The sequence below is a fragment of the Mesoplodon bidens genome, assembly GCF_964165515.1.
Source record: "Mesoplodon bidens genome assembly, chromosome: 3".
Taxonomy (NCBI): Eukaryota; Metazoa; Chordata; class Mammalia; order Artiodactyla; family Ziphiidae; genus Mesoplodon; species Mesoplodon bidens.
This window is the reverse complement of record NC_138178.1, coordinates 94,522,937-94,547,258: the sequence shown is the minus strand read 5'-3', so window position 1 is coordinate 94,547,258 and position 24,322 is coordinate 94,522,937. Positions and strand designations below refer to the sequence as shown.

The following is a 24,322-nucleotide window of genomic DNA, read 5'->3' as shown; positions in this document are numbered from 1 at the left end:
CTCCTTTCCTCACTTAGAGGCCACTGTTGGGTTATTAATTGGCCTAATTTCAATATTGTTGTGTCTCAAGGAATAGGGAGGCCTGAGGAGAGGGAGAGATGGGGGAATTGCCAGTGGGTGGAGCAGTCAGAACACACAAAACATTTATCAATTAAGTTCACAGTCTTATATAGGCATGTTTTTTGGCACCCCAAAACAATTATAGTAACATCAAAGACCACTGACCACAGATCACCATTACAAATGTAATAATAATGAAAAAGTTTGAAATACTGTGAGAATTACCAAAATGTGACACAGAGACATGAAGAGAGCAAATGCTTTTGGAAAAATGGTGCATATAGACTTGCTCAACACAGGGTTGCCACAGCCTCCAATTTGTAAAACGCAGTATCTGTGAAGCACAGTAAAATGAAGGGCAATAAAATGAAGTACGCTTGTATGTTACAGAGTTTGATTATCTTTACTCTTGGAGTTTTCTGTAGTGTAAAGCAAGTATTTAATTTATAAAATTATATATTTATAGTTTGTGTTGACTACTGTTATACAGAAATTTTCTATGAAAAATAATCTTCAGACGCTAAAGAATCTTCAAAAAATGCATCCTACAGCTTCAGTGCATGTAGTTCTGCCACATAACCTAGTCAGATGGACAATATCTAAGATTTATTTAATATCTCATACAATAATTTATATACAACCCAGTAAATTCTGTTTTACTGTGTATTATACTAAGAGCTTTGAATTTTTAAGCACTGTTATTTTATAGTATTAATTCAGTGGGCTCAAAAATTATAAGTAATTCTTAATTTAAACCCTTAAAGATGTTGCCATCCATGAAGTATGAAGTTGTCATTTATTGGATTGCTCAAATAAATAAATTTGTTGAAGTGGTGACTGAATTGAATAAGTAAGAATTCTGAATACCTAATACCTCTTTGAAAGATTGTGATATTAAGCCAGTAGGTGTCCCTAAAGTCTGTATGTTGTTGATTTCTGGGCATCAGTTTTTGTGACTGAACAAATCCTGACCTCTGCTTATGCCTTGTCAGACATAAAAAACTCCTTATCAGACATTGAAAACTCCTACAGATTTAAGACAGATGAAAGCAAGCTTATCATATAAACAAAAGAATAGAAGTCAAGTTCTGCCAGATTAGGCAGTTGGCATGGTTTTTACTTCAAATTTCACTTTGGTTATAATCTGTTCCCTTAAGAGCTCATAGACTAGAAAATGTCGAGGTTAAAATGACAAGAAGGGAAAACATCTCCTATGAGTTTGGTTTTTTTTCCTTCACATTTTTTTTTTTTTTTTTTTTTTTTTTTTGCGGTACGCGGGCCTCTCACTTCCGTGCCCTCTCCCGTTGCGGAGCACAGGCTCCGGACGCGCAGGCTCAGCGGCCATGGCTCAAGGGCCCAGCTGCTCCGTGGCATGTGGGATCCTCCCGGACCGGGGCACGAACCCACGTTCTCCACGTCGGCAGGCGGACTCCCAACCACTGCGCCACCAGGGAAGCCCTCCTTCACATTTTTTATTAAAATTTTTGAACTTACTACAAATTTGAAAGAATGTTACAGTGAACACTTATTTATCCACCACCTAGACACTGCTATTAACATTTAATATACTTGCTTTATCATCTGTTTATCTCTCTATCCAGCCATCAATCCATCTGGGATTTTTTTTTATGCTTTTCGAAGACAGTTGTAGATGTCAGTACAGTTCCCCCTAAATATTTTAGCATATATTAACTAGAGTTAAATATTGGTTTATAGTTCTTCTCCCCTCTCTTTAGAATTTTTATTTTCTAATTTTCATTCGTCCTGAAGATTAGTAAAAGTTATAGGAAAAAAGAAGGAAAGAAAATTCTCAAAGAAATAATACAAAATTTCCCAGAGCTAAAGGGAAGCAGAAGTCTAAGGCCCCACAGAGTGTCAAAGATGCACACCTAGACTACTCAGTGTGAAATTTTCAGTGTACCAGTTATAAGGAGAAGATTCTGAAAGATTTCAGAGAGAAAAATGTAAGTGACCTCTAAAGGAACAAAAATCAAAAAGATAGCACATTTCTTATTAGAAATCTGGATGGTAGAAGCTAGTAGAGCAGTGCCTTCAAAATTCTGAGGGTAAATAATTTTAAACCTAGAATTCTATTTGTAGCAATATTATTCACCCAGTGTTAGGGCAGAATACAACATTTTCAGAAATACAAGAATTCAGAACATTTTTCTCTCATCCTATTCTTTCTTAGGAAGTTACTTGAGGATATACTTTACTAAAATGAGGGCAGGAAACATAGGATCTAGGTTGGAGAGACTCGTCAGTGAAGGAAAGCCCAGGACAGTAGATAGCCTAGAGAGCAGATAAGCCCCATTTGCAGAAGGAAAGGATATCTTCAGGGGGAAAAAGGATTAGCAGAATACATAGTAAGATTGAGAGGTTGGAAAATTTGAGAAATGGTAAAGTCAGAGAATACTAGAGAAAGACATGCCTCAGATATAAAATCAAGGTAAAATGGAGCATGATTTTGAAACTAGCGGCATATAAAAAAGAATTCATTTGAATTTGACAGAAACCTTTGAGAGACATCAGTTGTTAACATTGGAACCTTAGTGAAAGAATTGTACTTCTAGCACACCATTTGGTTCTGCAATAACTATAATATAAACATTGTAAGGAGTTTTCAAGTGAAGTATTAAGCATATAGAGAAGTTTAGAGAATAATGCAAACCCACGATTCAGCTATTTATTGGTTTTCTCCCTTTGTGGAAAGTTTTTAAATTACAAGTTTAATCTCTACTTGCTATATATAGATCTATCCAGATTTTCTCCTCCCTCCCTCCCTCCCTTCCTTCCTTCCTTCAACTCAGTTTATTTTACTGAATTTAGATTCAAGCTCAGCTAATCATCTGGGGCCTGGACTTGGATCCTTTTTCTACTTCAGTGAGTTTTGATAGTTTGTGTCTTTCTAGGGGTTTCTGTTTTTCTTATAAGTTATCTAATCTGTTGGCATATATTTATTTTTGTAATGTTGATAGTAATGTCCCCTCTTTCATTTCTGATTTTAGTGATTTGAGTTTTTTTTAATCAATTTTGCTTATTTTTTCAAGGAACCGACTTCAGGTTTCGATGATTTTTCTCTATTGTATTTCTATTCTCTATTTTACTAGTTTCTACTCAAATTTTATCTTCTTCCTTCTTGCTTTATGTTTAGTTTGCTCTTTCTTCAGTAACTTAAGGTGGGAAGGTTAGGTTATTGATTTAAGAGCTCTCTAATATAGGCATTTACAGCTATAAATCTCCCTTTAAGCACTGCTTTTGCTGCATCCCATAAGTTTTGGTATGTTTTGTTTTCATTTTCATTCATCTCAATGAATTTACTAAATTCCCTTGTGATTTCTGTGATTCATTGGTTATTTAGGAATTTAATGTTTAATTTCCATGTATTTGTGAATGCATTTATTTTTATTTTTTATTATTATTTTTTATAAATTTATTTATTTATTTATTTTTGGCTGCATTGGGTCTTCATTGCTTTGCGCAGCCTTCCTGTAGTTGTGGCGAGTGGGGGCTACTCTTCATTGCAGTGGTTCCTCTTGTTGTGGAGCATGGGCTCTAGTCGCCCGGGCTTCGGCATTTGTGGCTCGTGGGCTCAGTAGTTGTGGCTCGCAGGCTCTAGAGCACAGACTCAGTAGTTGTGGCGCACGGGCTTAGTTGCTCCACAGCATGTGGGATCTTCCCAGACCAGCACTTGAACCCGTGTCCCCTGCATTGGCAGGCGGATCCTTAACCACTGCACCACCAGAGAAGCCTGATAACTTTTTAAAGAGAGATCATTCTGGAAATTTTGTTAGATGTTATCTCTTCCCACCGTATGCCTGGTTTTTACTAAGCATATTTCATTGATTTGGCATTTATTTTTCCCCAGACTGAGGCAGCTAAATTAGTTCCAATGGGTTTCACCACTGCAACTGAGTTCCACCAAAGGCGGTCTGAGATCATACAGATTACTACTGGCTCCAAAGAGCTTGACAAACTACTTCAAGGTATAGTAATCCCTTATCCTGTGCTGTGAACTGTGGTTAGCAAAGCATGCAGGTTATAGAATATAACTAAATAAAATATTTGGGTTGGGTTTATGTGTTAGATAGAATTAAGAAAGAAAGAGAAGTATTCACATTGAAGAAGGAAGACTGCTGGAGGGTGGTACTTGACTTAAAAAATACTAAAATTATCTGCCAGTTAAATAATTTAATCTCTATTTAATATTGCATTCTGAGAGTAAGCTCCCTCTGCCTAAAGAAATAATTATAAACTTTTATCTACCACAAGGTAGAAAATCTGATGACTGGTTAAAACACTCCATGCTTGAATACTACATTGTAGTATCAATACATTGTAGTGCACACTAATCTTCAGGACTTTATGGAAAGCTGTAAAGTTTTTGAACTTTTGAAAGCACTGCTGTCCTAAATTTTTGCAGAGTTAGATTTGGTCCTTGTTGCTTCCCCAGATATTCGATCATTGAAGTTTCCTTTTTCTTAGAGCACAAAATAGCATGGGTTCAGGAATCACACTCAAATTTGAGCGTTTGCTTTCTCTCCTGTTCCCCCTCTCAGCATTTACTGGCTGTATTACATGGTGCAAACTACTTATTGTGTTCTATGCCTCGGTTTTCTTATCTTCATAATGAGGACAAAAAGACTCCCTACCGGGACTTCCCTGGTGGCGCAGTGGTTAAGAATCCGCCTGCCAATGTAGCAGACATGGGTTCAAACCCTGGTCCAGGAAGATCCCACATGCCGCGGAGCAACTAAGCCCATGGGCCACAACTACTGAGCCTGCGCTCTAGAGCCCATGAGCCACAACTACTGAGCCCGCACGCCTAGATCCCGTGTTCCACAACAAGAGAAGCTACTGCAATGAAAAGCCCATGCACCACAACAAAGAGTAGCCCCCGCTCGCCACAACTAGAGAAAGCCCACGCGCAGCAACGAAGACCCATACAGCCATAAATAAATAAATTTATTTAAAAAAAAAAAAAAGACTTCCTACCTTATAAGTTATTGCAATTAAATGAATTGATATATATATATAAATACATAGCACAATGCCAGATACACAAGAGACATTCGTAAACATTAGATATTATTTATAATTTATTTTTTTTAATGATTGCTTATTGACTTGTGATGGCATAGTTCTGTATATTGATTTGTGGTGATAGTGAAATGAAGCTACAGATGTGATAAAATTGCATAGAACTACACACACACAAATGAGTGCATATATACCTGGAGAAATCTGAATAAGCTCTGTGGATTCTATCCATGTCAGTTTTCTGATATTGATACTGTATTATAGTTATGTAAAACGTTAACACTAGGGGAGGCTGGGTGAAGAATTCACGGGCCCTCTCTGTACATTTCTTTGAAATTTTTTATGAATCTAGAATTATTTTCTTTCTTTCTTTTTTTTTTTTGCGGTACGCGGGCCTCTCACTGTTGTGGCCTCTCCCGTTGTGGAACACAGGCTCTAGACGCGCAGGCTCACGGGCCCAGCTGCTCCGCAGCATGTGGGATCTTCCCGGACCGGGGCACGAACCCGTGTCCCCTGCATCGGCAGGCGGACTCCCAACCACTGCGCCACCAGGGAAGCCCTGAATCTAGAATTATTTCAAAATAAAAAGTATTTTTAAAATTACTGCTTGTTGAAAATTGGGTTTCTAAATTACGTAAACATCTTTCTGATGAGCTTCTAGGACATTTTTTTTTATAAATATAAGTTTATTTACTTATTTTTGGCTGCGTTTGGTCTTCATTGCTGCCTGTGGGCTTTCTCTAGTTGTGGTGAGCGGGGGCTACTCTTCATTGCGATACGTGGACTTCTCATTGAGGTGGCTTCTCGCTGCAGAGCATCTGCTCTAGGCACACGGGCTTCAGTAGTTGTGGCACGCAGGCTCAGTAGTTGTGGTTTGTGGGCTCTAGAGTGCAGGTTTAGTAGTTGTGGCGCACGGGTTTAGTTGCTCTGCAGCATGTGGGATCTTCCCGGACCAGGGATCAAACCCATGTCCCCTGCACTGGCAGGTGGATTCTTGACCACTGCACCACCAGGGAAGTCCCCCTGGGACATTTCTATGATTATTGTTTCTAAATATTTGTACTGTGCTAAGTGGTGTTTCTTATTGCTCTTCTATTAGGAGGAATTGAGACTGGATCCATCACAGAGATGTTTGGAGAATTCCGAACTGGGAAGACCCAGATCTGTCATACGTTGGCTGTAACATGCCAGGTGAGCTGTTGGGGCTCTAACTAATCAGATCAGCAAGAATGTGTTGATTCCTGTTATTAGCAAGCATCTGTTAGCATGGGCAAAAAATGCACTTTCTCTGTTTTCAGGAATGCTATAGCTAAGAGAACTTCCTGGGCCATCCAGTGGTTAAGACTCTGCGCTTCCACTGCAAGGTTCAATTCCTGGTTGGGGAACTAAGATCTTGCATGCCATGTGGCTCGGCCCAAAAAGAAAAAAAAAGAATACTGTAGCTAGTTAGAAGATAGACTGCTACTGCAAAACTTCCACTGCGTAGAAACTTTCAGATTATTAATTTCACATACTTTCTTACCAACCACTAGGCCTCCCCTGGCTTCACCTGCCCTCTTCACTAGTTTATATTGTATGTTTCATCATTAAATGATTCTTCATTAAAGTCATTCCTTTACAGATACCCTCAGATTTACATCCCCCATCTGAAGAGATGCCATTCCTAGATAAATCCTATCTGTCTTTTGAGTGTCTGTTCCCAAGTAGCTGATCATACTGGAGAAAAATCCTAACATAAAGGTGATTTGTGTCACTTTAAATTCAAGATGACAGACTTTAAGTTAACATTCAATACTGCTTGGCAGACCTACTGAATTTCTCCTCTGAAAAAGGTTGAATTCAGGCAAACTTTTTCCCACTCAGTAGGACAGTTGTCTCATACTTTGTCCTTCCTTCTCAAACCTTCATGCTTCTCTTCAACCCTCACTCTTAGCCAAATGACCTAACCTGTTCTTCACATCAAAACTATAAAGCCCACCTACCTTTTTTAAAAAATTGATTTTATGAAGTATAGTTGATTTACAATGTTTTGTTAATTTCTGCTGTATAGCAAAGTGATTCAGTTATATTAATATATACATTCTTCTTCATATTCTTTTCCATTATGTTTTATCACAGGATATTCTTTTTTAATATTTATTTATTTATTTATTATGAATTTTTCTTTTCTTTTTCTTTTTTTCTTTTTGGCTGTGTCGGGTCTTAGTTGCGGCACACAAGATCTCTTCATTGAGGCATGCGGGATCTTTCGTTGCAGCACGCGGGCTCCAGGGCACACATGGGTTCTGTACTTTGCAGCATATGCGCTTTCTCATTGAGGCACGCTAGCTCAGTAGTTGTGGCAGGCGGGCTTAGTTGCCCCGCGGCATGTGGGATCTTAGTTCCCTGACCAGGGATCGAAACCATGTCCCCTTCATTGGAAGGTGGATTCTTTACCACTGGACCACCAGGGAAGTCCCTATCACAGGGTACTGAATGTAGTTCCCTGTGCTATACAATAGGACCTTGTTGTTTGTCCATTCTATATATAATAGTTTGCATCTGCTAATCCTAAACTCCCAATCCATCTCTCCCCGCCACCCCTCCATCGCCCCCCACCTCCAGCAACCAGAAGTTGGTTCTCTATGTCTTTGAGTCTATTTTTGTTTCGTAGATAGGTTCATTTGTGTCATATTTTAGGTTCCACATGTAAGTGATATCATATGGTATGTCTTTCTCTTTCTGACTTATTTCACTTAGTATGATAATCTCCACGTCCATCCATGTTGCTACAAATGACAATAAAAAATACCCCTCAGCCCAACAATGTATTACTTTGGTAAAATCTAAAAAGGATTTCGGAGAGAGAGTTTTATGGAAAGATGAGTTCAAAATTAGAGATGGTGGGTTTGAGGTGTTTTGAACAAAATGGCATTACAGATCTTCCTTGACATACGATGGGGTAACATCCTGATAAACCCATCGTAAGTTGAAAGTCATAGGTCACAAATGCATTTAATACACCTAACCTACTGAACATTGTAACTTAGTCCAGCCTACCTTAAACATGCTCAGAGCACTTACATTAGCCTACAGTTGGGCAAAATCATCTAGTACAAAGCCTATTTTATAATAAAGTATTGAATATCTCATATGTAGTTTATTGAATACTACAATGAAAGTGAAAAACAGAATGGTTGTAAGTGTACCAGCTGTTTACCCTCTGGCTCAGGCAGCTGACTGGGAGCACGGCACACTGCTGCTGCCCAGCATCATGAAAGTATTGTACAGCATATCGCTAGCCTGGGAAAAGATGGAAATTTAAATTTTGAAGTATGGTTTCTACTGAATTTGTATCACTGTTGCACCATGGTAAAGTTGAAAGATTGTAAGTCGAGCCATAGTTAAGTTGGGGACTATCTGTATTTGAATCTAGATAGGTTATACTCACTTCTCCCATGGGCAAACTTACTGATGGAGTTGGAGAATAACTGAAAGGAAATCTGCCTCCTTTTATCATTATGACAGAGGGGGCTTCCTAGTATCTTTCCATTCAGTGTGAATTCTTATCATCTCAACAAAATAACAGTCGTTGTTGGAACTCATTTATAAATTTAAACATCAAATATAAATTGTTCTCTTTTGTGTTTTTTCCCCTTATAAAACAAGTTATGAACTATCCTTCATAATTTATTCTGTATTTAAATAGCACTTTATAAAAAATGTTTATTACATCATTGTAATGCAGTGCTATAATTAAAGATGGTATGTGCCATAAAAATATGGATTTTGTTAGGATCCTGTGTCTTGGGTAGGGTTCACATTTTAGTGAAACACTTATATCTGCAGAGGCTAATATTATGAGACTGATTTTCTGAAGTTACCTAGGAAAATCTGTCTCCTCATTTTTTCATGTTACAGCTATGTCCATCAGTCAGTACTTCTGTCTTGAAGCGGTGAATGCCATTTCTTTCTTTCCTTCTTTCAATATTTATTTATTTAGGCTGCACCAGGTCGTAGTTGCGGCATGTGAACTCTTAGTTAGAGCAGCATGCATGCAGGATTTAGTTCCCTGACCAGGGATCAAAGCTGGGCTCCTTGCATTGGGAGTGCGGAGTCTTACCCACTGGACCACTAGGGAAGTCCCGCCATTTCTTGAGATAGGAAAATATTTTGGTTCTTCATGAATAAAAGTTTATCTAATAGCTAGAGGCCCAACTTGATGGTCTTCTGTTTTTCTCATCATTTTCCTTTCTCACTTGTCATTTTAATTGTGTTTCTCTCCTCAGTTGCTCTACTGATCTTTTCATTGCAACCAAAATGTCACCATATGACAGCCACGATATTCCAGTATCAAGTAGACCTAAGCCATGTTGGCTCCATCTCATACATAACTCCTAGTAGAAAAAGAGTTAGGGGGATAGGAGAACTTTTGGATAAGAGGGGAAGCAATGAGAAGAGGAAGAGTGGTATAGTAAGCTGTAGAAGCTATAGCTTATTGCCCAAAGCACCATTAGAAAATTGTTAGCTAAAGGGAAATAGGAGTGTTTAAAATATCACCCAGACATGGGTCATTTGACATGATATGTGACCTTTTTAAATAGAAATGATTTGCCCATGTTGTTTTGGTTTTTTTAATCTTATTTTTTTTAATTGTTATATTTATTTCATTTTTGGCTGCATTGGGTCTTCATTGCTGCGTGCAGGCTTTCTCTAGTTGTGTTGAGTGGGGGCTACTCTTCGTTGCAGTGTGCGGGCTTCTCATTGTGGTGGCTTCTCTTGTGGAGCACGGGCTCTAGGCGCAGGCTTCAGTAGTTGTGGCTCGCGGGCTCTAGAGCGCAGGCTCAGTAGTTGTGGCACATGGGTTTAGTTGCTCCGCGGCATGTGGGATCTTCCTGGACCAGGGCTTGAACCCGTGTCCCCTGCGTTGGCAGGTGGATTCTTAACCACTGCACCACCAGGGAAGCCCCCCCCACCCCATGTTGTTTTGACAGGGATTCATGTGGAATAAATATTTAAAGTACATTACACAATATAGTTGCCATGGCAACTCAGCCTGTCACGCTGATGCTCTTAAGTTGTACAAACAGACTCCTATGTTGGAAATGTTCATTAAGTTGTCAGATAATGCCTATTAATAAACTGAAGGAAAATTCTAAAATAAACATATCCTCTCTATAAAAATAACTCAACATTCACAGTTGGCTGAATAACTACGGATCTTTGATATTTTTTTCAGAGAAAAACAATTCTAATTCATTAATAATAGAAAGGATTACATGTCACCAGCCTAAGAGCTGGGACCAGAGGTATAGAGAGGCTGTTAGATTACTATTTAAATCTAAACATTATCACCTCGCATTTTTTCAGGTTTTCTCAACTTAATGAAGCGAAACCCCACTATGTATTAGATCTCTAATAGTGAAGGTATATAAAGTTGGGAGCCATACTTAGGTTACAAAAATGAATAGCCCATGCTTGTTCAAAGTTCTAGAATAATTTTAAAATTCTGAGAAGACAGTTTAACATAAGTACCAATTTTAAATGCACATGCCCTTGACAGAAAATATGTCTTACAGAACTTTTCACATATAGTCAAGAATAAATGTGTAAAGAATTTACACCATAGCATTATAAAATGGTGAAAGTTCAAAACAACTTGCATCACTACAAAATAGGAAGAAGAGTTAAATTATGGTACTAAGCAGGTATTAAAAATAGCTACTTTGGTGGTGTCCCAGCCCAGTAACACAAGATGGCTGAAGTGGCACTGGGAGGGTGAGGTGGAGGAGACAAAATGCAGTGGGGTGCAGAGCATATAGTCCATCCCCTTGTGACTGGCCCAGCAATACCCTGGGACCATGTCCACTTCTCTGCTGTCAGTTGGCCTACCAATGCCATGCCCAGCCACTCATGGCCTCCCTTCTCCCAAGGAGGTCTACTTAGCTGGAAAAGAACTCCCTCTCATGCTAGCACTAAAGATACAAGAAAGTGAGAGAAGGGAGAACTTCATTCATCTTAATTCCTGGGGACTTAGCCCCCTGAATATGAAGATTTTCTCCTCCCCCCAAACTGAGGCAGCTTCTGCTTTCTGTCCTCTTGGCCAGTGGTTTTAAACATTTCCTCTATCAAGACCCTCTTTTTTTACATACATATTCTTTGCTCCTTTCATGGATTCCTAAGATGTGAAAGATTTTTATCTGCCAACCTGCATAATGATAGCGTAATCATTTCCCCCTTTCCAGATTAACAAAGCCTTCTGTAATTGAGTGTATGCTAAAATCAGTGCCATAAGAGGTGGAGGATATCATAAGTCTTCCAAGTACATTCTGTATGTCAGGCACTGTGCTAAACAGTTTACGTGAATTATCTAATCTTCAAAACAGTGCCATAGGGAGATTTTATCTACATTTTACAGAAAGTGTAGAAACTGAGAATTAATAGTCTCAGGTTCACATAGCAAGTGGCAGAATCACATATAAAAAGTGTTTGTATGAAAATGTATAGAAAGTGATCTGGAAGAGGACTCCTGTGGGAGATGGGAGTGATAAAGAAGAACTTTGAATTTTTTACTTTTTTCTGTATTGTTTGAATTTTTAATACAAGCATGCAGTACTTTTGTAATTTTGAAAAAATACATTTTCTCAGAAATAGGAAAAGAAAATTTTGGCGCTACCAGGCACTTAATGTAAACTGTCCTGAGGGATTTTCCTCATAATTTAAAGGTGTATTAGGCTCCAAAGTAGATTTCAAGGGTGGAAACTACACTTTAGCAACATTCACTTAAAATCTGTAGAACTCAGGATGTCTGGCGTGGGATAGGTAGCCTGAAACAGATTTCCCTGAGGAGCTCATAAGACAGTTTTCATGGCATTCCTCCATTTTCTTTCCTTTTTTAAAACTCTTTGTATTCTTCCTTTTCTGCTTTTTTTTGTTCCTTTTTTACATCTGTGTGTACAATTGGAGCAAACACCTTTTTATTCTTTCTTGCTCATACTGTAGACGTGCTAGGGATGCCCCTGGGGTATTTTCAGTCTCCTTTAGCAACCCTAAGGAATGAACTCTGCTCAATAAAGTGAAGTGTAAGTGTGGTCTGCATATGCTAAAATTAATTGGGTATTGGATCAGGGTCTCTTACTTATTAAAGCGAAGTAAATGATATTCCAAATGTTTGTTGTCTTGAGAGAATTGATCAGTTGTGTGTTGGTATACAGTCATAGAATTAAAAAAAAAATCAGGGGCTTCCCTGGTGGCGCAGTGGTTGAGAGTCTGCCTGCCGATGCAGGGGACGCAGGTTCGTGCCCCGGTCCGGGAAGATCCCACGTGCCGCGGAGCAGCTGGGCCCGTGAGCCATGGCCGCTGGGCCTGTGCGTCCAGAGCCTGTGCTCCGCAACGGGAGAGGCCACAGCAGTGGGAGGCCCGCGTACCACAAAAAAAAAAAAAAAAAAAAAAAAAAATCAGAAGTTTTTTTTTTTAAAAAAAAGAATTTTGTCACCTACTTTGGTCTGTATTTCCAAGCACTCCAACTCTGGCTAGACTCTAGCCTCACATGTTATGGGACACAATGAGCCTCATATCTACTACTAACTGTATTTCTATCAGAAGTGAATGCCTCCTCCCTACCTCTGATTGTCACTTTAAAGTGTTTTTTCCTTTTGCTTTATTGGGGGTGGGAGGAATTATAGACCCATCATGAGGAAGTTGGTCAGTTATATTAGAAGTACAGTGTCATTTCCACTGTTCTTTTTCTCTCTAGCTTCCCATTGACCGAGGTGGAGGTGAAGGAAAGGCCATGTACATTGACACCGAGGGTACCTTTAGGCCAGAACGGCTGCTAGCAGTGGCTGAGAGGTAGGTTACTGGATCAGATGAGAGAAATATGGCTCCATATGTCACTGTAGTGATTGCCAGGGCTAGTCTGGCTGAAGGGTGTCTCCTCTTCTCTCTTATTGCTCTGTATCCCAAAGTCATATGTGTGTTTCAAAAGAATAACCTTCCCTAGAGAAAAACATGCTTCTTTAGTCAAAATCTATGAGTTGCTGTCAGACTGGATAAAAAATAAGATCCAACTATATGCTGCCTTCCAGAGAACCACTTAGATTCAAAGACACAAATAGGTTGAAACTAAAAGGATGGAAAAAAGATATTGCATGCAAACAGTAACCATAAGAGGGCTGGAGTGGTTGTACTAATATCAGACAAGATAGACTTTAAGACAAAAAAAAAATCAGTAGAGGGAAAGAGGAACGTATGAGAACTAAAAGGTCAGTTCATGGGGAAAATATAACAAATGTAAACATATAGAGACCTAATAGAGCCCCAAGATATGTGAAACACAAATTGATATAATTGAAGGGTGAAATAGACAGTTCAAGCATAATCACTGGGGACTAATGCCTCACTTTCAATAATGGATAGAACATTTATCAGATGCCCTGATAAAGAGCATCTACAAAAAACCTACAGCTAGCATCATTTTAATGGTAAAAATCTGAATATTTTCTCCGTAAGATTGGAAATAAGGCAAGGATCTCCACTCTCACTACTTATTTTCCACATTGTACTGTAGATCCTAGCCAATGCAGTCAGGCAAGGAAATGAAATAAAAGGCATCCAGATTGGAATGGAAGATGTAAACTATCTTTATTCACCAATGATATGATACTGTATGTAGAGAATCCTTAGGAAACTACACACAAAAACTGCTAGAACTAAATTAGTTTGTCGCAGGATGCAATCTCAATATGAAAAATCCATTGTACTTCTGTGTACTATAAATGAACATTTCAAGAATTAAGAAAATAATTCCATTCACAATAGTGTCAAAAAGAATAAAATACTTAATAATAAACTTAACAGAAGTTCAAGACTTGTACACTAGGTACTTCCCTGGTGGTCCAGTGGGTAAGACCCCGTGCTCCCAGTGCAGGGGCCCCAGGTTCGATCCCTGCTCAGGGAGCTAGATCTTGCATGCCGCAAATAAGACCCGGTATAGCCAAAATAAATATTAAAAAAAAAAAAAGGACTAGTACACTGAAAACTAACATTGCTGAGAGAAATTGAAGATCTGCGTAGAGAAACATTCCACATTCATGGATTGGAAGATGCAATATTATTAAAATGGTAAGGGAGTTCCCTGGTTGCCTAGTGGTTAGGATTCTGGGCTTTCACTGCTGTGGCCCAGGTTCAGTCCCTGGTCAGGGAACTGAGATCCTGCAAGCAAGCCGAGGTGTGGCAAAAAAAAAAAAAAAAAAAAAAAACCTCAAATTGATCTATAAGTTCAACACAGTGCCTATTGAAATTCACCAGGACTTTTTTGCTGAAATTGACAAGGTGATTATAAATTAATATGGAAATGTCAAGGACCCAGAATAGCCAAAACATTCTTGGGAGGAAAAAAAGAACAAAATTGGAGGTCTCAGTCTTCCCAATTTTAAAACTTACTATAAACAACAGTAATCACGACAGTGTGATGCTGCCATAAGGATAGACATATGGATCAATGGAACGGAACTGATAGTTCAGAAGTAAACTGTTTCGGGACTTCCCTGGTGGCGCAGTGGTTGAGAACCCACCTGCCAATGCACGGGACATGGGTTCGATCCCTGGTCCGGGAAGATCCCACATGCCACGGAGCAGCTAAGCCCATGCACCACAACCACTGAACCTGTGCTCTAGAGCCCGTGAGCCACAACTACTGAAGCCCACGCACCTAGAGCCTGTGCTCTGCAACAAGAGAAGCCACCGCAATGAGAAGCCAGCGCACCACAATGAAGAGAAGCCCCCACTCGTTGTAACTAGAGAAAGCCCGTGTTCAGCAATGGAGACCCAACACAGCCAAATAAATAAATAAATTTATAAGAAAAAAAGAAACTGTTTCACTTGATTTTTTTTTTTTTTTTTTTTTTTTTTTGCAGTACGCGGGCCTCTCACTGTTGTGTCCTCTCGCATTGCGGAGCACAGGCTCCGGACGCGCAGGCTCAGCAGCCATGGCTCACGGGCCCAGCCACTCCGCGGCATGTGGGATCTTCCCGGACTGGGGTACGAACCCGTGTCCCCTGCATCGGCAGGCGGACTCTCAACCACTGCGCCACCAGGGAAGCTCAGTCACTCGATTTTTGACAAAGGTGAAAGACAATTTAGTGGAGGAAATAATAGTCTTTTCAATAAATGGTGCTAATGTAGTTGGATATCCACATGCAAAAAAAATAAATTTAGACCCTTACCTTACACTATACATGAAAGTTAACTAAAAATGGATACCATTCTGGTGATTCCTCAGAAAATTAAACATAGAATTACAATATGATTCAGGAATTCCACTTCTGAGTATGTACTCAAAAGAATAGAAAGTAGGGACTCAAACAGATAGTTACACACCAGTATTCATGGCAGCCCTGTTCACAGTAGTCAAAAGGTAGAAACAACCCAAGTATCCATCAACAGTTGAACGGATAAACTAAATGTCCTATATACATACAATGGAAAATTATTCTCAAAATGGAAGGAAATGCTCACAGTATGTTACAACATTGATGAACCTTGAAACCATTATGCTAAGTGAAATAAGCCAGTTGCAAAAGGACAAATGTATGATTCCTCCTATATGAGGTACTTAGAGCAGTCAAATTCATAAAGACAGAAAGTGGAATGGTGGTTGCTAGGGGCAGGGGTGAGGAGAATGGGGTGTTATTGTTTAATGGGTACAGAGTTTCAGTTTGGGATGGTGAAAAATTCTGGACATGGATGGTAGTGATGGTTGCACAACAATGGGAATGTACTTCCTGCCATTGGACTGTACACTTTAAAAAGATTAAAATGGTAAATTTTATGTTATGTATATTTACTGTATATATATATATATATTTAAAGAATGATAGTCCTATATTTAGCTAAAATTATAAAACTTCTAGGAAAAAAACAGCAGAAAATCTTTGTGACCTTGAAGTAGGCAAAGATTTCTTAGATACAACATGAGAAAGCATAGTCTATGAAAGAAAAAAATGGTAATACAGAGTCAGTTTTCATTTAATCAAAATTTGAAACTCCTGTGCTTCAAAGAGCACTATCAAGAAAATAAAAAGACAACCCAAAGAATGTGAGAAAATATTTGCAAATCATATATCTGATAAGGTTCTAGTATCAAGAATATATAAAGAACTCTCACAACCCAGCAGTAAGACACCCCAATTAAGAAATGGGCAGGGCTTCCCTGGTGGTCCAGTGGTTGAGAGTCCGCCTGCTGATGCAGGGGACACGGGTTCGTGCCCCGGTCCGGGAAGATCCCACATGCCACACAGCAGCTAGGCCCGTGAGCCATGGCCGCTGAGCCTGTGCGTGCGGAGCCTGTGCTCCGCAACGGGAGAAGCCACAACAGTGAGAGGCCCGTGTACCGCAAAAAAAAAAGGGGGGAGGGCAAAGGACTTGTATAGACATTTCTCCAAAGCAGATGTAAAATGGCCAATAAGCACATGAAGAGATGCTCAACATTATTAGTCAAGAGGAAGTGCAAATTAAAACCACAGTGAGATACCACCACTAGGATGGCTGTAATGAAAAAGATAGTAACAAGTGTCAGGGAGGATGTGGAGAAACTGGAACCCTAATACATTGCTGGTGAGAATGTAAAATTGTGCACTTTGGAAAAAAACAATGTGGCAGTTAAACATAAATTCGTCATATAGCCCAGCAATTTCACTCTGGTTATGTACCCAAGAGATGAAAACATGTCCACACAGAGACTTGTTTGTGGATGTTTATAGTATTGTTATAGTAGCAAAAACTTGGAAACAACCCAATTGTCTATCCACTGACGAACAAATAAAATCTAGTTGATCCATACACTAGACCACTATTCAACAATTAAAAGGAATGAAGTACTGATACTTGTTAGAGCATGGATGACCCTCAAAAAACATGCTAAATGATAGAAGCTAGACATAAAAGACCACATATAATTCCATTTATATGAAATTTCCAGAAAGAAAATCTGTAGTGGGAATTCCCTGGCAGTCCAGTGGTTAGGACTTCATGCTTCCACTGTAGGGGGCATGAGTTCGATCCCTGGTTGGGGAACTAAGATCCTGCATGCTACGAGGTAAGGCCCAAAAACAATAAAAAAAAATCTAGAGAGACAGTAGATTCGTGGTTGCCTGGGACAGGGAGTGGAAACAGAAAGTATCTGCAGATAGACTTGAGAAATCTTTCTGAGCAATGGAAATGTTCTAAAACTGAATTATGAAAGTCCTTGAATTTTACACTTAAAACAGGTCAATTTTATGGTATATAAATTATTCCTCAGAAAAGCTGGTAAAGGATTTGTTCATTTTTCTACATCCCCTAATATAGCTTTCAAATAAACTCTCAAAATTGTTTAACTTAATTTTCCCTTGTCTAGGGTCAAATGTGATAATTTGACCCCTACCACACATTTTACTGAAACCTAGTGATTAAATGGAATTTAATTGCATGTTGAGATGTCAGATTCACATTGGAACCTGCCTGGCTAAGTTGAGGAGAATTTTCTTTTCTAATTCGTTTATAATTATAACCAAATTCTCTTTCCCAGTTTACAGTTTGAGGAATCCAAGTCATCGAATGTACACCATTGAGGCATAAAATTAGGTCAGAACAGTAATTGTAGCTCTTTGCTTCTGCTTACAAAATCCCTGTCAAGAAGAAAGAATTACTTTCTTGCGACCTGATCTTAGTTTTCTAAAGAGTATACTAAAATGTATCTTCCCTCCCAAAGTTGTTTTTGGTGTTCTACAGAGATCACACTTAATTTTTAAGTATGCTGTTTTATTAGTTGAAGAGTTCTTTGGGATAAAGTCATTAAGATTTTGTCCAGTAATATAAATGGGTGTTCAGATAGGATATATGAGACAGTAGAATGTTGGCTATGAGGACTGGGACTTTGTTTTGATGACTTGCTGTATCCCCAAGCCCTTGAACAGAGCATTCAGTATTTGTTAGTGAATTAATACTTATTAATTAGAGCCATGTTTATGGCTGTTTTTGTCAACTGAAAGAAAAATGTTTAAATAGAAATTTCATTAATTATTTTAATCACTTCTACCTATCATGAAAAATTTTTATAACTGAGTTTCTGTTTATGTATATTGCATTTAAATTTATATTTCTGAGAAAGTTACAGGACAGGGCCTCCTCAAGATAATTAATACCTAATTTCCTTTCACAAGAGAACAACCCTCACTGATTAAGTTTTGCCATGCCTGTTGAAGAATATTAACCCACATTCAGGTGACTAGCTCAGGGGGTCTAAGACTAGTCCTCAGTATAGCTGCATTAGCATCACCTGAGAAATTGTTCGAAATGCCAATCCTCTGATTCCACTCCAGATCTATTGAATTAGAAACAATCGAGACTCTGAGGATAGGGTCCAGCAATCTGGTTTTGGTTTTTTGTTTTGTTTTTTTCTGGCCATGCTGCATGGCATGCTGGATCTTAGTTCCCCAACCAGGGATTGAACCCATGCCCCCTGCAGTGGAAGTGCAGAGTCTTAACCACTGGACCACCAGGGAAGTCCCCAGCAATCTGTTTTAACAAGACTTGTATGTTAAGAATCACCTGAGGGGGGCTTCCCTGGTGGCACAGTGGTTAAGAATCCGCCTGCCAATGAGGGGACACTGGTTGAGCCCTGGTCCAGGAAGATCCCACATGCCCCGTAGCAACCAAGCCCGTGCGCCACAACTACTGAGCCTGTGCTCTAGAGCCCACGAGCCACAACTGCTGAAGCCCACGCACCTAGAGCCCGTGCTCGGCAACAAGAGAAGCCACCGCAATGAGAAGCCTGCGCACCGCAGAGAAGAGTAGCCCCCCACGTGCTGCAACTAGAGAAAGCCCGCACACAGCAACGAAGACCCAACGCAGCCAAAAATTTAAAAAATAAATTAAAAAATCACTTGAGGTTTTTTTTTTTTTTTTTTTTTTGGCTGCATTGGGTCTTTGTTGCTGCACACAGGCTTTCTCTAGTTGCAGCGCGTGGGGGGCTACTCTTACCTGCGGTGCACGGGCTTCTCATTGCGGTGGCTTCTCTTGTTGCCAAGCACGGGCTCTAGGTGCGTGGGCTTCAGCAGTTGTGGCTCGTGGGCTCAGTAGTTGTGGCACACGGGATTTAGCAGTTGTGGCACACGGGCTTAGTTGCTCCGTGGCATGTGGGGTTTTCCCGGACTAGGGCTCGAACCGGTGTCCCCTGCATTGGCAGGCAGACTCTTAACCACTGGGCCAACAGGGAAGTCCTATTTGTTTTCTTTTTGAAAATAGCCACTCTGGCAGGTGTGAGGTAATATAGCTCATTGTGGTTTTAATTTGCATTTCCCTTGTGATTAGTGATATTGAGCATCTTTTCATGTGCCAGGTGTTCGTTAAGTATGCAAGTTATCACAACTCTTCCCTGAGCATTGTGATTCATTGAGTCTGGTTTAGACCTAGGATTTTTTTTTTTTTTTTTTTTTTTTTTTTGGCAGTACGCGGGCCTCTCACTGTTGTGGCCTCTCCCGTTGCAGAGCACAGGCTCTGGACACGCAGGCTCAGTGGCTATGGCTCACGGGCTCAGCAGCTCCGCGGCATGCGGGACCCTCCCGGACCGGGGCACGAACCCGCGTCCCCTGCATCGGCAGGCGGATTCTCAACCACTGCACCACCAGGGAAGCCCGGAATTTAATTTTTTTAACAGAGTACTCTTATCCTTAGGAAGTTCTGGAAACACTAAGAGAAGTTGCTTATTTCCAACCAACTTTTTCCAAGTTGTTGGAATTGAAAGTTCTATGTGCTGCATCAGGAATATAAGCACAGAGATCCCCATAGTCGTCTTTGTGAACTCTGTTGAGAGAAAAGCCAGGATGATTCTTTTTCTAGTAAATCTTCCATATTCTGACAGCAAAAGATAATCTCCATTCCTCATAGTAGATTATATCAGTGTTTCTTGAGGCAAGCCTAGAAGACTTGTGCAGTACAGTACTTAGGCCCCTTCAGTCTTTTTTTCTGTCTTATAGTCATGATTTAAATAAAGAAAATTATATCTCCTTATTCCCATTTGGTCAGGATCCCAAGGTAAAACTGTATCTTCACTTCATTTTCTTATCTCCATGCCCAGACTCAACAAATTCATCATCATCAATCCACTTAATACAAGAGCTAGACTTCCATTCCTGTTGATAATGGTGAAGAATAGCTGGTGAAATGTCCAGAAAAGTGCAAAGACTGCATGTGCCTAATATGATGAATCAGTTCATCATAAGATGTGGAAAATTCAGTTGGATAGAGTGGGATCTCCTGATATCGAGGTTCAGCTTCTTGCAGTGTTATTTCAAGTGCTAGAACATTCTTTTGTTTTTCTATTCTTTTGGGTAGGAAAAATGAGAGGAAAAGTATTTACTAAAGCTAAGTCTCAGAAAAATAGGTGTGACACCGTGTATGCTTTTGTAGTGATCAGAATCTACATAGAATAGACTACTTTTAAAAGACTGATAAAATCTTAAGCATAGAAGCTTTTGGTTCTCAAGGAATTACAGCACACTGATTTTGTTTAAACAGATTATCTTTTGAACTGTTACATAAGGGAGTCAGTATTATACTTTTGGACTATAATGATTTTAGGTAACATTAATATGAAAATATTACTTGAGTTAAAGTGATAATATATAATTCTCTTTTGGTTTGGGTTATAGATAAAAGCTATATTCAGCAACATTTATTCAGAATGTACTAGGTATAAAAAAAATGTGCTAGTTGGAAAGGCCTAGTCTTTTCCCTCAAGGAATTTGTTGTCTAGTAAAAGAATGGCAGGTAGCTGCTCACAAGTGCCATAGAAAAGCCTAAATCAAGTTTTCTGGAAGTGCAGAAGAGGGAGAATCATGTCTATTTGAGAGGTGCAGGGAAGCTTTTATAAAAGTGCGGGTATTTAGTTGTCTTGATAGATGGATAAATCAAACTACCTTTGAAGAAATGGGGTCCCATTAGCATACATTTAATGAGAAGTTGTCTTACTTGGACCACCTTGAGTATTCATGTCTTAGGTAGCAGTTACAAAGGTGAGAAAATATAGATTGTTCTAAGAAAATAGGAAGTATTTTTAAATGCAAAGGGAAGAAAAATCATTATTGAGGTATAAGATGAATTACGGTATCACTTATTTAACCATACTAGATACATGTCACATATTCTATAACTGTAACTAGTTACTAGCAAGAAAAAGGGGAGAATAGATGAAATATACTTATTTCTCTTAAACCTCTTACAGTTTTGAGTCCTTAGAAGGTTGTTTTTTTTTTTTTTTTTTTTTTTTGTGGTACGCGGGCCTCTCACTGTTGTGACCTCTCCCGTTGCGGAGCACAGGCTCCGGATGCGCAGGCTCAGCGGCCATGGCTCACGGGCCCAGCTGCTCCGCGGCATATGGGATCCTCCCGGACCGGGGCACGAACCCGTATCCCCTGCATCGGCAGGCGGACTCTCAACCAGTGCGCCACCAGGGAGGCCCTTTAGAAGGTTTTTGAGCTTAGAAGGTTTTATTCCTATACAACAACAGTTTATGTATTTTTTAATTGATCTTTGAGTGATTCATTGTTTTTGTTTCAGTCCCAATTCTGCCATGCTGCCCTTTGCTTTTCCAGGAGGCCATTGTTTACTTATCTTTGGACATTCCTCATGTTCTAGTTCAGGAGTCCTCAAACAATAAATTTGATTTATTCTCAGGTCCTGCCAGGTAGATCTGCTCTAAAGCGGTTGCTGTCATCTCCTTATAGGTTCCCTGGGCTTTTCCTACTAGAAAGGGAATTATATTCTTTAGCCTTCTGACTATCATTTCTTACGTACCCATCCAGGTAATTTCGTTGTTAGAGATGCATTTCTCATCTGCCTTAGTTCTGTGTGCAGCCTCAAAATGTTCTTTCTTCTAGATATGGCCTCTCTGGCAGTGATGTCCTGGATAATGTAGCATATGCTCGAGGGTTCAACACAGACCACCAGACCCAGCTCCTTTATCAAGCATCAGCCATGATGGTGGAGTCCAGGTATGTGGGCAATAGAAGATACTGAGTATGTTCCCAGAGCCCTTACCCTGAATCTTGTACAGGCTGTGGCCAATTTGATAGTAGCTTGAATTAGATATGGGGAGATTTAAGTTTTAGTTCCTATTTTGCCACGCTTGCTTTGTCGTTGAGGTCAAGTCACTTTTAAAATATGAAGCTATAATCCACCTGAACTTGTTGGAATTTTTGTTATAGGGTTATTCAGAAATGGATGCTGTATAAATAAATAATATATAACTGTAAATATAAAATTTCAGGGTAATGGGAAAGAGAGCAGAATCTGACATGGGCTAGAAACAGGCTTCAGAGAATCCGTGTTCCCTGTAGGTATGCACTGCTAATTGTAGACAGTGCCACCGCCCTCTACAGAACAGACTATTCGGGTCGAGGTGAGCTTTCCGCCAGGCAGATGCACTTGGCCAGGTTTCTGCGGATGCTTCTGCGACTTGCTGATGAGGTAAGTTGTGGGGTAGGGACAGAGAATGCCTACTTTCAGGGGCCATGAATTCTAGTAGCCTTGCCGGGAGGCCAGGATACCAGGGCCTGGTATCATCAAGGTATCAGTTAGATATAGAGACTTCAATCGTTCATTGCTGTGTGGGGGACAGGGGCGGCAGCAGCCAGTCTCTTGGAATGTCTGAACACAAAACAATGACGTTTATCCTTTCCCTGTCAGTTTGGTGTAGCAGTGGTGATCACCAACCAGGTGGTAGCCCAAGTGGATGGAGCAGCCATGTTTGCTGCAGATCCTAAAAAACCTATTGGAGGAAATATCATTGCTCATGCCTCAACAACAAGGTAAAGTGATGGGAGAGATGGCTTCATCAAGGAATGTCGTATTAACTGTGCAATAGACATGAAGATAACATTTCCATTTGAACCTTGTTAACTGCTGCTGTTGTGTAATTAAGACACAGGAGCCCTTGCTTAACCTAATTGTCATGCTCTGGTTAGAACAGGTGTTTGCTTTTAGTTCATAAAGGAATTAAAAGCTCTCATATGTGGAAGAATAAATATGAGCAACTGATGTCTCATTATTTTTAAAAAGGTTTCAATATGGGAAATCCACTGGGGGGCAGGAGGTGAGCAGAAATGCATTCCTCTGGATTGGAAGTGCCCTAAGGCAGTGGTCCCCAACCTTTTTGGCACCAGGGACCAGTTTTGTGGAAGACGATTTTTCCATGGACAGGGGTGGGGGTAGTGGGGGGGTGGCCAGGATGGATGGTTCAGGCGGTAATGCAAGCGATTGGGAGCGGCAGGTGAAGCTTCGCTCACTCGCCCTCTGCTCACCTCCTGCTGTGCGGCCCAGTTCCTAATAGGCTGCGGACCGGTACTGGTCCACGGCCCGGGGGTTGGGGACCCCTGCCCTGAGGAATACAGAAAGATCCCCAAAGTCCTTCTAGGAAGTATATAAGTTTAAAAAACTTTTAGATCTACCATAAATAGGAATAGAATTTTTAAATTATAATAACTTTTGTGCTTTGGTCTGTGTCTTTGTCCCAGACTATACCTGAGAAAAGGAAGAGGGGAAACCAGAATCTGCAAAATCTATGATTCTCCTTGTCTTCCTGAAGCTGAAGCTATGTTTGCCATCAATGCGGATGGAGTAGGAGATGCCAAGGACTGAATCGTTGGTTCTTTTCCTGTGATAAACCTTAAGTGCTGCAGCCTAATGGAGAGGACTGCTCCCTGAGGTTCTTCACAGGCCTCTTCCTGTTGTGACTGCCAGGAAAAGGCTTCCAGGAAAACAGCTATTATATCGGCTTTTCTTATGGTGTAAACACGAGACAGGTCAGTAGTCACAAGCTGATCTGAAATGTTTATTCCTTCTAGAGTATATTAATCTCTATGTGAATTCTTTGGTTTGGGGTTGTTAGGTATGAAGTACCTTTGACATCATAGTGCCTTGGGGTTGACTCAGGACTAACTGCTATTGGCCAATCTTATGTCTCTAAGAGAACTAAAACTGGAGAGACCTGACTTCTCTCACTGAATAACGTTGGGGAAAAATATGCCTGAGCTATGTGGCAAAGGGAGTGGGTCTCCTCACAGGTTTTTTTGTTTCTGTCAGTAAAACTCTTAAATCAGAAGCAGGTAAAGTTTGTGTGTCTGAATTAGCTTATATAAGAATGTTTTTTTAGATAAGGGGTATTGAGTAGGTAGCCCTTCACCATCTACTCTTTTTTAATGCT

The 24,322-nt window shown here is 40.0% G+C and overlaps 1 protein-coding gene across 2 annotated transcripts in view; it reads left to right on the top strand.

Annotated features, from left to right (window-relative positions):
• The window catches only part of RAD51 (RAD51 recombinase), a 37,186-nt gene extending 12,923 nt beyond the window's left edge, over positions 1-24,263 (top strand). The window contains exons 4-10 of one of the 2 annotated variants that reach the window (XM_081229045.1): positions 3,929-4,046; positions 6,200-6,291; positions 12,836-12,930; positions 21,999-22,112; positions 22,458-22,587; positions 22,807-22,928; positions 23,634-24,263. In XM_081229045.1, the coding sequence (XP_081085171.1) occupies positions 3,929-4,046; positions 6,200-6,291; positions 12,836-12,930; positions 21,999-22,112; positions 22,458-22,587; positions 22,807-22,928; positions 23,634-23,757 (795 nt within the window). In that variant the 3' untranslated portion in view covers positions 23,758-24,263. The remainder of the gene's footprint in view (positions 1-3,928; positions 4,047-6,199; positions 6,292-12,835; positions 12,931-21,998; positions 22,113-22,457; positions 22,588-22,806; positions 22,929-23,633) is intronic. The other variant, XM_081229044.1, reaches the window with a different exon arrangement.
• The last annotated feature ends 59 nt before the right edge of the window (positions 24,264-24,322 follow it).